The 12,057-nt window shown below is 37.4% G+C and overlaps 1 protein-coding gene across 1 annotated transcript in view; it reads left to right on the plus strand.

The window, feature by feature from the left end:
* The window catches only part of niban2b (niban apoptosis regulator 2b), a 34,380-nt gene that overhangs the window by 19,561 nt on the left and 2,762 nt on the right, over positions 1-12,057 (plus strand). Inside the window, exons 6-13 of the mRNA XM_077240853.1 lie at positions 5,837-5,952; positions 7,371-7,475; positions 7,967-8,129; positions 9,021-9,208; positions 9,797-9,952; positions 10,758-10,871; positions 10,967-11,074; positions 11,151-11,262. Coding sequence (XP_077096968.1) covers positions 5,837-5,952; positions 7,371-7,475; positions 7,967-8,129; positions 9,021-9,208; positions 9,797-9,952; positions 10,758-10,871; positions 10,967-11,074; positions 11,151-11,262 — 1,062 coding nt within the window. The remainder of the gene's footprint in view (positions 1-5,836; positions 5,953-7,370; positions 7,476-7,966; positions 8,130-9,020; positions 9,209-9,796; positions 9,953-10,757; positions 10,872-10,966; positions 11,075-11,150; positions 11,263-12,057) is intronic.

The following is a 12,057-nucleotide window of genomic DNA, read 5'->3' on the forward strand; positions in this document are numbered from 1 at the left end:
TTTAATGTAGTATTTATATTCTTTTTCTGTAAAAGTGACAAACTTGTTTTTTTGGTATAAAAACCCATTCATTGGGCCTGGGGGAAAGGGGTCTGACAGTGTTGACACTAATGTCATTGAAATTCAGTCTTGTACATATTGTATTGTAAATGTTGGGTCTTGAGGTTCTCTGTGTCTCATAGATGTCTCATGATAGCTTCTACGTCTACTAGAGCTGTTTTCTCTCTGCTGTAGTCCAGATTCCAGAGTGGTCACAGCTGGGGCTGTCAAACCATAATTCAGTTTGGATGGGAGGCTGCCGAGAGGGGAATGCACACTTGCGGCGAGGGCAGTTATGTCCCCTGGGGTATTAAGGCGGCCATCTAAAAGTGTGTGTGTGTGTGCGTTCGTGTTAGCCAAATCCCTGCTGTGTGTAGTATGTTCTGAATGCAAGCACATCTGCAGAGCCCCTTTTTTCCCCAAATAAGGGCTGGTTAAGTTCTTTGCTATTCATTAGTAAGTTTACAATGTTTTCTGACATATTTCAAATATGTTAGACTCTATAATGTTCTGTTCTAACTGTTTGGTAAGATGGTTAGATGTTAGTGGAGACTGCGCTTCTAGAGTGGTGACATTGACCATTTTGACATCACATAATAAGGAGTAATCTCTCTCTCTCTCTCTCTCTCTCTCTCTCTCTCTCTCTCTCTCTCTCTCTCTCTCTCTCTCTCTCTCTCTCTCTCTCTCTCTCTCTCTCTCTCTCTCTCTCTCTCTCTCTCTCGCGCCCTCGCTCTTTCTCTCACGCTCTGTCTCTCCATCACAGATACCAATAGGAGTGGATAAGTGGTTTTCTTTTTTGGTTTTTGATGAAGCATAAACTCTGTAGTGCTTAATTTCTGGAATTTATCTGTACACAGATACTAAACTTGATAAGCAGTATTGATTGCTTTTAACAGCAGAACAAATCCTCTTTGTATGTACCTGATCCCTGCAGTTTAAGGCAAACTCTGCAGAAGGAGTGTAGGTTTGAATCATGTAATGGGCTGCAATTCATAATTTGACCACTGATGTAATTGCCCTTCCCTTTTACCTATCAAAATCACACGTTCATTATGTATGTACTGTAATTATGTTAAGTACTGTCCTGGTACAGTCATTATTTTGTGAGCTTGTTGTGAGTGGCAGCTTTTCCAGCAATCCTTTGAGCATTGCTGATTTAAAATCTACTTTGTCATAGCAAAAGTAATCAGTTAAGTTAACCTGAGTTGCCAATATGAGTTTGCAGTCCAAATTTAATGTGAAGAGATAAAAAAATGACAGTACCTTTATTTAAAGCGGTTTAACGTTATACCGCAGGAATTTCTTGCTTTTTAACCGCGGTTAGAAAAAATCCATACCGTCCCAGCCCTAGTTACTAGCCACTCAGCATTTTCACTGGCCACAATTTTGACATCTATACCATGGGGGAAAATTGCCATATCGATATTTTTAATATGATCTCATAATTTGGCAGCAGGGCAGCTGTCACTTTAAGACCTGACGCGCAGACCTATTATACTATTTATGTTCACTTAAAACATAACTGATGGTTTATGTGAATTCTCGCCAAGACCAGCGTTTTGGCATTACAGTATTTTGTGTGTATTTGAATGTTTAAGCACAATAAGTAGTGAAAAATAACACAATTAGTACTGAGAGGCGGCTTTATGTGCACAGACTTTGCTGGAGCACAAAATCTGCGGGGAATTATAAAAATTATGGGCAATCTGCACAATCCCACGTCATAATTCAAGCCCTGTAACTCCAACAATATTCATCCGGAGAAAATGAAACGAGTGAGTGAGGTGAGGCGGGTTTTTGTGTCAACTCCCTGTCAGAGAGATGAGAGAGGAAGAAAGTGCAGCTGGAATCGTGTATCTCTCCATGACTATTGGAAGGGTTAGGATTCTGTGTAGATACAGTATGTATCAAAATCTATATTTTTGACAGCACTACATTGCTCTTAGTTTATTATTTCAGATGCCTTTTTAAAAGACTACAATTGAAAAATGTATATATTATATATAAAATGAAACCCGCCAAAGTGGCAGTAGGAGTGACTGCACTACACGCCACTGCTGAAATCCAACCATATTTGGGGGTGTTAATGTCAAGCCCTGACTATAAATATCATACATAAATTAAAGTCAATAAAATGTAGTTAAGTAGACTAATGTGTCTTTATTTATTTGAGATTAGATGGCAAACATATTTTTTTTATTGTGTTGGGTAATGCAAGTTTATTTGGCACAACTTCTGCTGAGAATTAAAGCATCTAAACAGAAAACAGGAGCCAGGCACGTCTTCGATATGGTCGTGGTTAGCATTGTGTTGGATCAGTGTTGGTTCAAATTGCACTTCACAAGCGCTCCATTAAGAGCTAAATATGATGTGTAACTCAATATATTAGGTTGCTTGTAACAGCTAATCTGTGTCCCAAAAGATGGCAGGACTCTAGGATTCAGGAACATGCAGTGCTCCAACAGGACTGTGTTATTCTGTGAATGAATGCCCAGAGGAGGAAACCCAAGCATGCATGAACAGAGTTAGATCAGGGCTGGATCCTGACAAGTCATTTCTTGTTTTTGGGAGTGCATCATTTAGACTGCTTAATTCTATGGCTGTCAAAGCAATTCATCCTTCTACAATACTTTACTAGACGTTAGGGTTGGGTATCGTTTGGGTTTTTTAAACGACACGGGTGCCAAATCAATATTTTTAAAACGGTACCAGTGCCTGAATCGATACTTTAAAAAAAGAGAGCCACAAAACTATGGTGAATGACATTAAAGAACAGCTTTTTTTATTTATTTAAAAAATGTAATAAAAAAATAAATTTTACAATATATAAAAAATTGAAAGTATACTTAAATATATGACTTTAAGTAAATACAAAACTCAACAAATTTATATAACAAATTCACGATAAAACCTAACCCAACTACAATAATTTAACTCTAAATAAGTTAACCCAGTACTAATAACAGCAAAGTAGTCGGTATTCTTGGTATGCTACAAACCAGCTTCAAGTTTCAGCAATTCTTTTGCAGAAATGTGACCAAAATTGCCTTCTCTGGCAAAAATGACACCTCTCCTGACTTTGCAGGTCCTGACTCCTGCACAAGGTGAGCGTTATTTTAGAATGCATCACCTTATTGAGGTGTCGTGGGCTAGTCGACGAAACACTGAGGACGGAAGGTGCCCATTTGAAGACCCTAGAGATGTTCCCTACTCCGCTCAATCCAGAGGGTTGTTATGGGGGGACCGCACTGTGGTTGCAGCCGTTGTGTGTGCTGACGCGCTATACACTGTATTAACACCAGACAGAAGATTCACGTCACCAGATGGAAAGAAGCGTAAATGGATGGAGAAGCATAGGTTACTGTAAAGCTACGTCTTAGTTGGTGATTATCTTGGCGAAAGCCGAGTACAAATCAGCATGAAGTTTTAACATCTACTCTCGTGTAATGGAAATCATTATTTCCATGGCGACGTGGAGAACAATAGATTAAACTATGTAGTTAACTATAAAATGTATATCTGATATGAATAAGACACGAAGTCAAATTATAATTTAAAGTATTATTATTGCACGCTTCCATAGACATCAGTGTGTATTTGCCAAACTATAAATGTTTTTTTTTTTTTTGCTAGTACTTATGTGCATTTAAATGCCTTAAACCTAAAATAAACATTATGTGGTTGAAAACACTGAATCGTTGTGATATGTGACACAAGTGCTGACTTAGCGAGTCCATCTCTGGCTCAGCGCCAGCCAAAGCGTGAAAGCACGTTTAGCAGTTGATCGTGTGATGCACTGACTATTTCAATCGACAGCTCAGGCATTTAACTGGCACCGAAATCTGCCTTCTGATTCGGTCCGGGTACATACCGGTTATGTACCGTTTCGGTACCCAACCCTAAACGTTGCTGCAAGTATAATACTGGCTAGTTGGCTTCTGTGAGCCTGTGCTGTCATGGGCAATCTGTTTGGACTGGCGAGCCGGTAAAGTCTGGTATGTGAGGGCAATTAATTGAACCATTCTGTCCTTTTTGTTCTTCTGATCTTCCCTGTGTGATTTTTGGCTTGGGCGAGGGAGGCTTTAATGTCTAAAAGGAGCAATGCAGCCTCTGGGCAGGTCACAAATCTTACTTTGCTGTAAATTTGGTTATTTATGGTCATAAGGTGGCCTACATGAAGTAGCTAGACTGTGACTCACATCCCACTAAGCTTTATGATGTATATGGTCAGGGCAGGAAAGAGGGGGGAGGGAGGTGCTATGCAAATTTTATACATTAAAGAATGGGATTTTCTGCATCTATGGTTTAAAAATATGTTTCCCAACTAGGGTCCCCCCAGTTCATCTCGGCCATTTCCACCACTGGATATGGTACATGTCAGTCTTGGAAAGGTTTTATTGGGCAACTGAACAGGTTTACAGGCATGTTAATGAATTGAGTCCAGGTGGTTTAAAACCTCTCCAGTGTCCAGACACAAAGTTGCTCATTAAATATCACCGTAAAGGCCTTAGTGACAACCTGACAGAAACTACACAAATATGAAGAAATAGTCAGAATAATTAGAATTTCTGAACACTTAATCACAAGTATTTATTTTACACCCAGTTACATGATGACTGAAAGGGATAAAAATGTGAAACCTCAAAGTTTAAACTTGGTGTTATCTGAACCAAGTCTCATGTTGTGCAAGGTATTGACCAGCTCATTGGTGTCATTAGGGAATGGTGTGTAAAAAGGAATTTTGTTTTCACCAGATATCTCAATTTTTCTCTCATTGATCACCTGGTGTTTTTGGACTTGAGATCAGTTGTTTTCATGGCGACCACGCCAGAATAAGCGACCCGTAACGCTTGGTCACTTGTTTTTGCATAACACCTCTCAGGTTCTCCCCACGCGTTCATAAATATGCTTGCCCATGTGTGGATTTAAATTCTTTTTTTTAAATATATATGTGTATATTGATGTGTGTGTATATATACACATACATATTGCCTGAAAAAGCAGCTTGTCTTTTTATTTTTGCATAACAACTAACTCAAAAAAATAATAATAATTGCACACATCGTCAAGAATATTTTTATATTATTATATTATTTTTTATTATGTGTTGTTTTTGCATAAAACATCTGCGGCTCTTCCCACGTGTTCATAAATACGCTTGCCCATGTGTGCATGTACTCACAAAGGCATCAAGCTGTGCTGATGTGGAGTGCTGTACTTCCTGTCGGTTCTCCTCCAGCCCCCCACACCCAGCCTGCTTGAACTTCCTGTCTTTCTAAGGGCTCAGGCACTCGCGCACACATATTGTATACAGGAGGCTTTTGCCATATTTGGACTTTTAGAGTGTCATCATCATAACTGACATAGGCTATAGATTTGAGCAGCAGCTTGTCAAACTGTCTCAAAAACCATGTCAGATTCATACTTCAGCTGGATCAGTCCCCTATGACTCTTCAGTATACTGTGGTAACTATAGCATTGTTTAGGGAACTACCATGGTAACTGATGAGGCAATGCTTCCTGTTGACCACGGTGACCAAAGCAGATTGAAGTCTGTGGTTTGATGGGAAAATCTGATTGTGAGACATGTATATAAATATGTCCCTTCTTTCATTGTGTGTCAACCCTTCTTTTCACTTCTCTAAATGGAGAGGAACTATACCATGTTGTTATTATGTCATTCTAATCTGAAATGAATGTTTATGGTGTTTGATTCTTGATTTGTTAAAACAAGTTTTTTTTCATTTTCTTGGATATATTGAGGATGATTATGATGATGATGTTTTTCTCCTCTCAGGACTGCCTGAAGAATGTAAAGTTCAGACCCCGGCATTCACAGACGCAGTGCGACTTTATCGGCAGGCCCATGGTCATTATGGAACCTGGGACATGATGTGTGGGACGCCTCCACAGGTAAAACACAAATTTACTTGTATGCATCCTAGGCAACTCTTGCGATATCTTTTTTTTTTTTTTTTTTTTTCTAGAACAGGGGTTTTTAACCTATTTTCTTTGGAGATATTTTAATTTATTTATTTTTAAGTCTAAAAAATAAAATAAAAATGTTTTGGCTCCTTTTAAACACCGCTGAATCCAGCAGTGCACAAATGCATGCTAACAAGTTGTACCAGCAGTTTTAGAGCATGTGTTAAACAGTATGTTAAAAAAAAAAAAAATCAATCCAGTTATCTAGTGATCTTACATCAAGGTTGGGAACAGTAGTACTGTAAATCTCCCTTCTTTTTTTGGTGAAAAAAGGCATTTAGGTTGGCGGAAAACGACGCAGTTATTGTTTGGGCCATAATATAATAGCATGAAGGTCAGAGCTAAATTGATTCACAGTAGAAAACTGTAGAAAACTTTTTGTGTAGCATCAGAGAAAGAGGATGGTAGGGTGGGGTTTATAAGTATCTATCAGCTTTACTTTATAAAATATTGAAATTTATATAGATGAATATTGAAAATAGATATTCATATTAAAAGAAGAAAAAATTAATTATTCTGCATTAACATTTACACAGACAACACTGACCGAATGAGTGAAGAAATGGAATATAAACAATGTTAAAGGAATCTGACCTTGCTAGGCAGGGAGATCTTTTGACATTGTGAATTGGAGCTCTGTAACATGACTTTAATTATTTATACTTTGGCTAATTAGCCAGCTCTATCATATATCCATCATAGCTCATCTGATAAAGAAATATATTGAAAGTATAAAGCTAAAAATGTAGCATGTCATTGTTTAGCATGTGATCCTCCTGGCAGCTCACAGTAGTTTTTTTTTCTTTTTTTTTCTTGAGTTGTTAAACGACATTGTTTTCTCTTTTGAGCAAGTAAAAAAAAAAAAAAAAAAAAAAAACAGATATATCATGTGAAAGGCGCAGGAGTGTGACCTCCAATAACTTGTGACTCTAGGTTTGTAGAGAACAGATTAGCCATGTTCACAATATTTCTATCTAAATAATAGAGATTAAGCCTACGCAGGTTTATTTTTCTTGAAAGGCGGTAACAAAAGTCCTCTAGGTTTTCGGGGCAAGTCACAATAAAAGGTTTAATGGTATATGATCAGTGTCCAGACCAGTCTGACAGTAGTAAATTTGTATTGTGCTTCAGACAAGCCAGGTTTCCTTGTATATATCAAGAATATAATGGGAATGAGTTAATGTAGCCTCCAGGCCTACTGTATATGATCCGGATCTGTCACTCAAACACACATACTGTTGACTTAATCAATTTTCAGGAATTACTTTTATGCTGGTTTTCAAGAAATGCACGTTAAAGTGTTCCATTTTCACACCCATTCAGTTGTTTTCCGATCATATTCTCAGATCCTCGCCAACTTAGTCATGGAGACCCTCCTCCCTGAGATGAGAGACCTCATCACCCCCAAACTGAAGGGCAAGATACATGAGAGACAGAGGAATTGGATGTTGGTACGTCATTCGTTTGAGATAAAAATATTTTTAATATATATATTTCATTAATAAACAAGTAAATAAATGTTTTTTACAGTAAAGGTGTGATACTTGGATTTACCTCTACTTGTGTTATTAATGCTAACAGGGAGACTATGCATGGCATTCATCTTTATATTATTATAGAGGTCCAGTAAAGACCCACATATAATTCTCTGTGGCAGTAGCCCAGAAGCACTGTAAGGTCTTTTTATGAGGATATATGGCCGGTTGCATAAACGGCTTAGACTAGTATTACAATCATCACGTTTTTTCTTCAAGACTGGTTGTAACTGTCAAAACTTTTGTAAAGTCATTACATAAAAGATAGATGGGTCTAATTAAAATCCGAAAAATAAGACTATTACCCCTTGGTTAACATAGAGACTGTTTGGGCAACTGTCCCCTGGACTTTCTATTCTACAACAACCTGGATGTATTACAATGGCTTCTGTCTGATTTGTGGTCAGATATCAGATGCAGTGTACGGGCTGGTTCAGAGCCAGGCTCAGGCACAATATGAAGCAGTAGTGCAGAGCTGTGAAGCAGGACGCCCCCCACTGGAAACCATCATCCGCACGGACATGGACCAGATCATCACTTCTAAAGAACATGTGACCAGCAAAATAAGAGGTAGCTTTAATTGGTGATTTATTCCTTTATTTATCTTTATCAAGTGACACAAATAGGACTCTTGTGACTTACCCGGAAATAAAACTCCCTGACGTTTATCTGAGGAAAACTGACATCAGATCATATCAGGTTTCTGGTGATTCACTTTCATGGAAATTTATTTAAAAGGGGGTGTGAAAGAAGGCAGACGACAAATGTCACATTTTTACAGCTTATTGATAAATGAGGATGACGTACACCATGGTAGTTTTCCTCTGAAATCACTGACGCATCTTTTTCTGCTTATCCTTTCTACTTGTTTAAAAAAAAAAATCAATATAAATATTGTATATTTATTGTTTCTGTTGATTTTAATATTTAGATAATCTAGCACTAACGTAGAGGGATAGCAATAGATTACGGCAAATATTTAACCCTTTAAAAACGCAAAGCCTTGAGGTTAGTTGTTGTGCACCTGAAAGGACAGCAGATTTTTAAAGTAATATAATCATATTTATTCTATATTTAACTACACACTATAATATTGGGATCCCTAAAGTCACTTTAACATTTTTACTTCTTCCTCTCAGAAAAAGGAACACTTTACTAATATGTACATGTAATATTAATATGCAACATTTCGGGGTAAATAAGTTAAAAATCTGTACCTTTTGGAAGGGTACAGCTTTTGTACCTTTTTTTTTTTGGGAGAAAGGATCACTATATTGTTTTTTACTTTGGTTGTTTACTCTCTCTCTCTTTTTAGTAGTTTTAATGTTATAGTATTTATAATATCATCCATAACATGAAAATAATGATCAGCTTATTGTATTGGCCAGATTTTGAATATCAGTTCATCCCTAACCTTTAATCATTATGCAATTGAATGATTTTTTTTCTGTTTGTCTGTAGCTCTTGTGCTGCCCAAAGCAGAGAAGCTTCTGAAGGTGAGCATCCAGCCGTACATCAGCTCAATCCTGGAAGCACTGATGGAGCCCACAAGCAGAGGCTTCTTCGACGTGCGAGACTTGTTCTTCAGAGAGCTGGTGGACATGAGCAAGAACCTCGTCAATGATGGCAACAAGGAAAAACTCGGGGAGGTAATGCATTAAAAGTTTAACTGGATTGTGTATTATTTTTTGTCCCCCTCCTGACACTGTTATGGAATCTTGTTTCCGCCGTGGAATAAAACAATTTAAAAGATAATTACGACTTTTTATCTCACAAATCTGGCTTTTTCTCTCACAATTGTGAGATATGAGCTTGCAATTGCAGATTGCGTAGTCAGAATTGCTGGATATTAACTCGCAATTCTAAATTCTGTTCTCGCATTTGTAAGTTTATATTACGCAATTCTGACTTCTTTTTTTAGAATTGAAATTGCAAGTTAAAAAGTCCAATTCTGAGGGGGGAAAAGGTTTTGACTTTATAACCCGCAATTTCGACTTTATATCTTGCAATTCTGACGTTATAACTCGCTATTGCTCGCTATAAGCAATTCTGAATTGCGAGATGTAAACTCGCAATTGCAAAAAAAAAAAAAAAAATCTGAATTGTGAGTTAAAAGTCGCAATTACCTTTTATTCAGTGGCGGAGACGAGATAGGTTGTACTATCAATGCCAACAGTATGCATGAGTCATGAAAAACTTTTAACATCACTTAAAACTCTTTTGTCTTTGGTGTCCAGCACATGGAGAAGATCTCCATGCTAGCCTTCCATCCTGTAAAGATGCAGAGCTGCTATGAGAAGATGGAGACTCTGAGTTTAGAGGGACTGCAGCAGCGCTTTGACGTTTCCAGCCCCTCCGTGTTTGTCCAGAGAGCCCAAATCCTAATGCGAGAGGTCAGTCATCTTTGAACCAAGAACATCAGCAAACTGAGAAGAATTTCCTTTTATAAACCAACACTAATACTGGCAAGTACTGTAAAACATGCAAATAACTCAAATGTGTGGTACCTATTTGTACTTTGTTGCTAGTACCACACATCTGAGTTATTTGCATGCATTTATGCAATCGATATGGTTTGTTTACACTGCAGCAGTTTTGAAGAAGTAAGGGGGGGCTTTGTGCTTTTTTAGGCAAAACAAACGGTTTGTGTGTTTCTATGTGCCACTTTGTGAGTTTGGTTTGCGGTTTTGTTGTGTATGAAACTGTATGCCCTGAGGAGGTATGTGCTGTTGTGGTAGAGATGTTAAACCTCATTTTGGTCACTAAATTACATAGCTACAGTTTTAAAGACTAGCATATGACTTCTGATTGTGAGCACAAGAACACCATTCATTAGCACTTTATATAAAATAGATTTTTGCTACAGAGACATAGAATTTCAGAGCACAGGGAGTGGAGAAACAAGACTAAACTTGTATTGTGAATTATCAAAATAATGTTGATCCACCCTTTCTGTGTGGTGAAATATGCCCCCTTGTGGCAATATGGATTATCAGATGTTAGTCGCTTATGAAATCTCTGTTGTCCTTTTTGAAAAGTCTTTTGTCTATGTCCATGTATTTCCAAGGACTTGAAATCATGCACTTGCTGACTTTATAAACACAAAAAGAACGACTCCAAAACAATTTGGGGGGGGTTCTGGGCAAAAGTTGTGTAGTGAATCCCAACCTTAGGCATATATCCATCTGTTTTATGCAGCAAATGGATGATGCGGTGTACACATTTGAGCAGCTCCTGCACCAGAGTTTGGAAGGCCAGGAAGTGGAGGATCTCTGTAAAACTATCCAGCGCTGTGAGGATCGTGTCATCAAGGTGAAACAGAAACAGTCCATCATATCTTTTTGAACCAGTAGGTCCTTATTTGATATTAATAAATGTGTACTTTTTTTTTTAAATGTGATCCCTAGAAATTTGACTATGACAGCAGCACAGTTCGTAAGAAGTTCTTCAGAGAGGCTCTTCTGCAGATATTCATCCCTTACATGCTGAAACAGCTCTCCCCATCATGCTCTGCTGTAAGTCCTGTCTCTGTTATTGCAATAATTATTCTTATAATCTGCAACTACTCAAGTTATTATGTTGTTTTCGCAGGAACTCCCTCGTTTCCAGGAGCTAATTTTTGAGGATTTCTCTCGTTTCATTCTGGTGGAGAACATCTTTGAGGAAGTGGTGCTGCATACGGTGATGAAAGATATAATGATGGGTAAGACTTCTTTTAAAGAATGAGACCTTACAACCCAAAATATTAAAACGTTTAAAGTCGCGATGTAAAGGAAGTAGCAGCAAATGTTTTATTCCATATTGTGACGTACATCCAAGCAAAACTAGTAAGATTATTGAAAAAGTAAACAGGGACTGGGTTCCATCCATTGGTTTTTGATTGGATGGAGGAAGATCTTAATGGGAGCTTGCAGTCGATTATAAGAAAGGATGGGGACTAAGCCTGTAAAGCCTGACATATGAAATGATGAATGACAATTTAATGAACCTTTAGACAAAATATTTTAAAAAAGTTTTGAATATGTGTTGTATCATATTGCAACATATAGTGAGAATAAAGAGCTCACACTCTTCAATACACCTCAATTTTAGTCAGACCCTAACTGAGCAAAAATATGCAATTTGGTGCAGTTGTTATTTATATGGCCAGTAGATAAGATGAAATTCTGATAGCTTATAATGTAAATTATTGAGAAAAGTATAGCAGACTGCTTGCATAAAGTCATACAAATCAGTTGTCACTCTATAACTCCCTGTAATATCTTGGTAAGATGTTTTATGATATTTAATATTTAAATGCTTAGTTTTATGATTAAAGCTCTGTTGTTTTCATTGCAATACAATAAACGTTCCTCATAAACCTGATGAATCATATTTGATGTTTACATTTTAACATGATTTCCCCCAAATCATAAAGAAATATGATAATCAAGTAAACCTAAGTTACTTCAGTCTAGTAAACATTTACCTTGAAATATTACCAATGAAATATGTCATA

The sequence above is a fragment of the Siphateles boraxobius genome, unplaced genomic scaffold (genome assembly GCF_051911475.1).
Source record: "Siphateles boraxobius isolate OS27281-9 unplaced genomic scaffold, OSU_SipBor_1 24, whole genome shotgun sequence".
In the NCBI taxonomy this organism is placed as follows: Eukaryota; Metazoa; Chordata; class Actinopteri; order Cypriniformes; family Leuciscidae; genus Siphateles; species Siphateles boraxobius.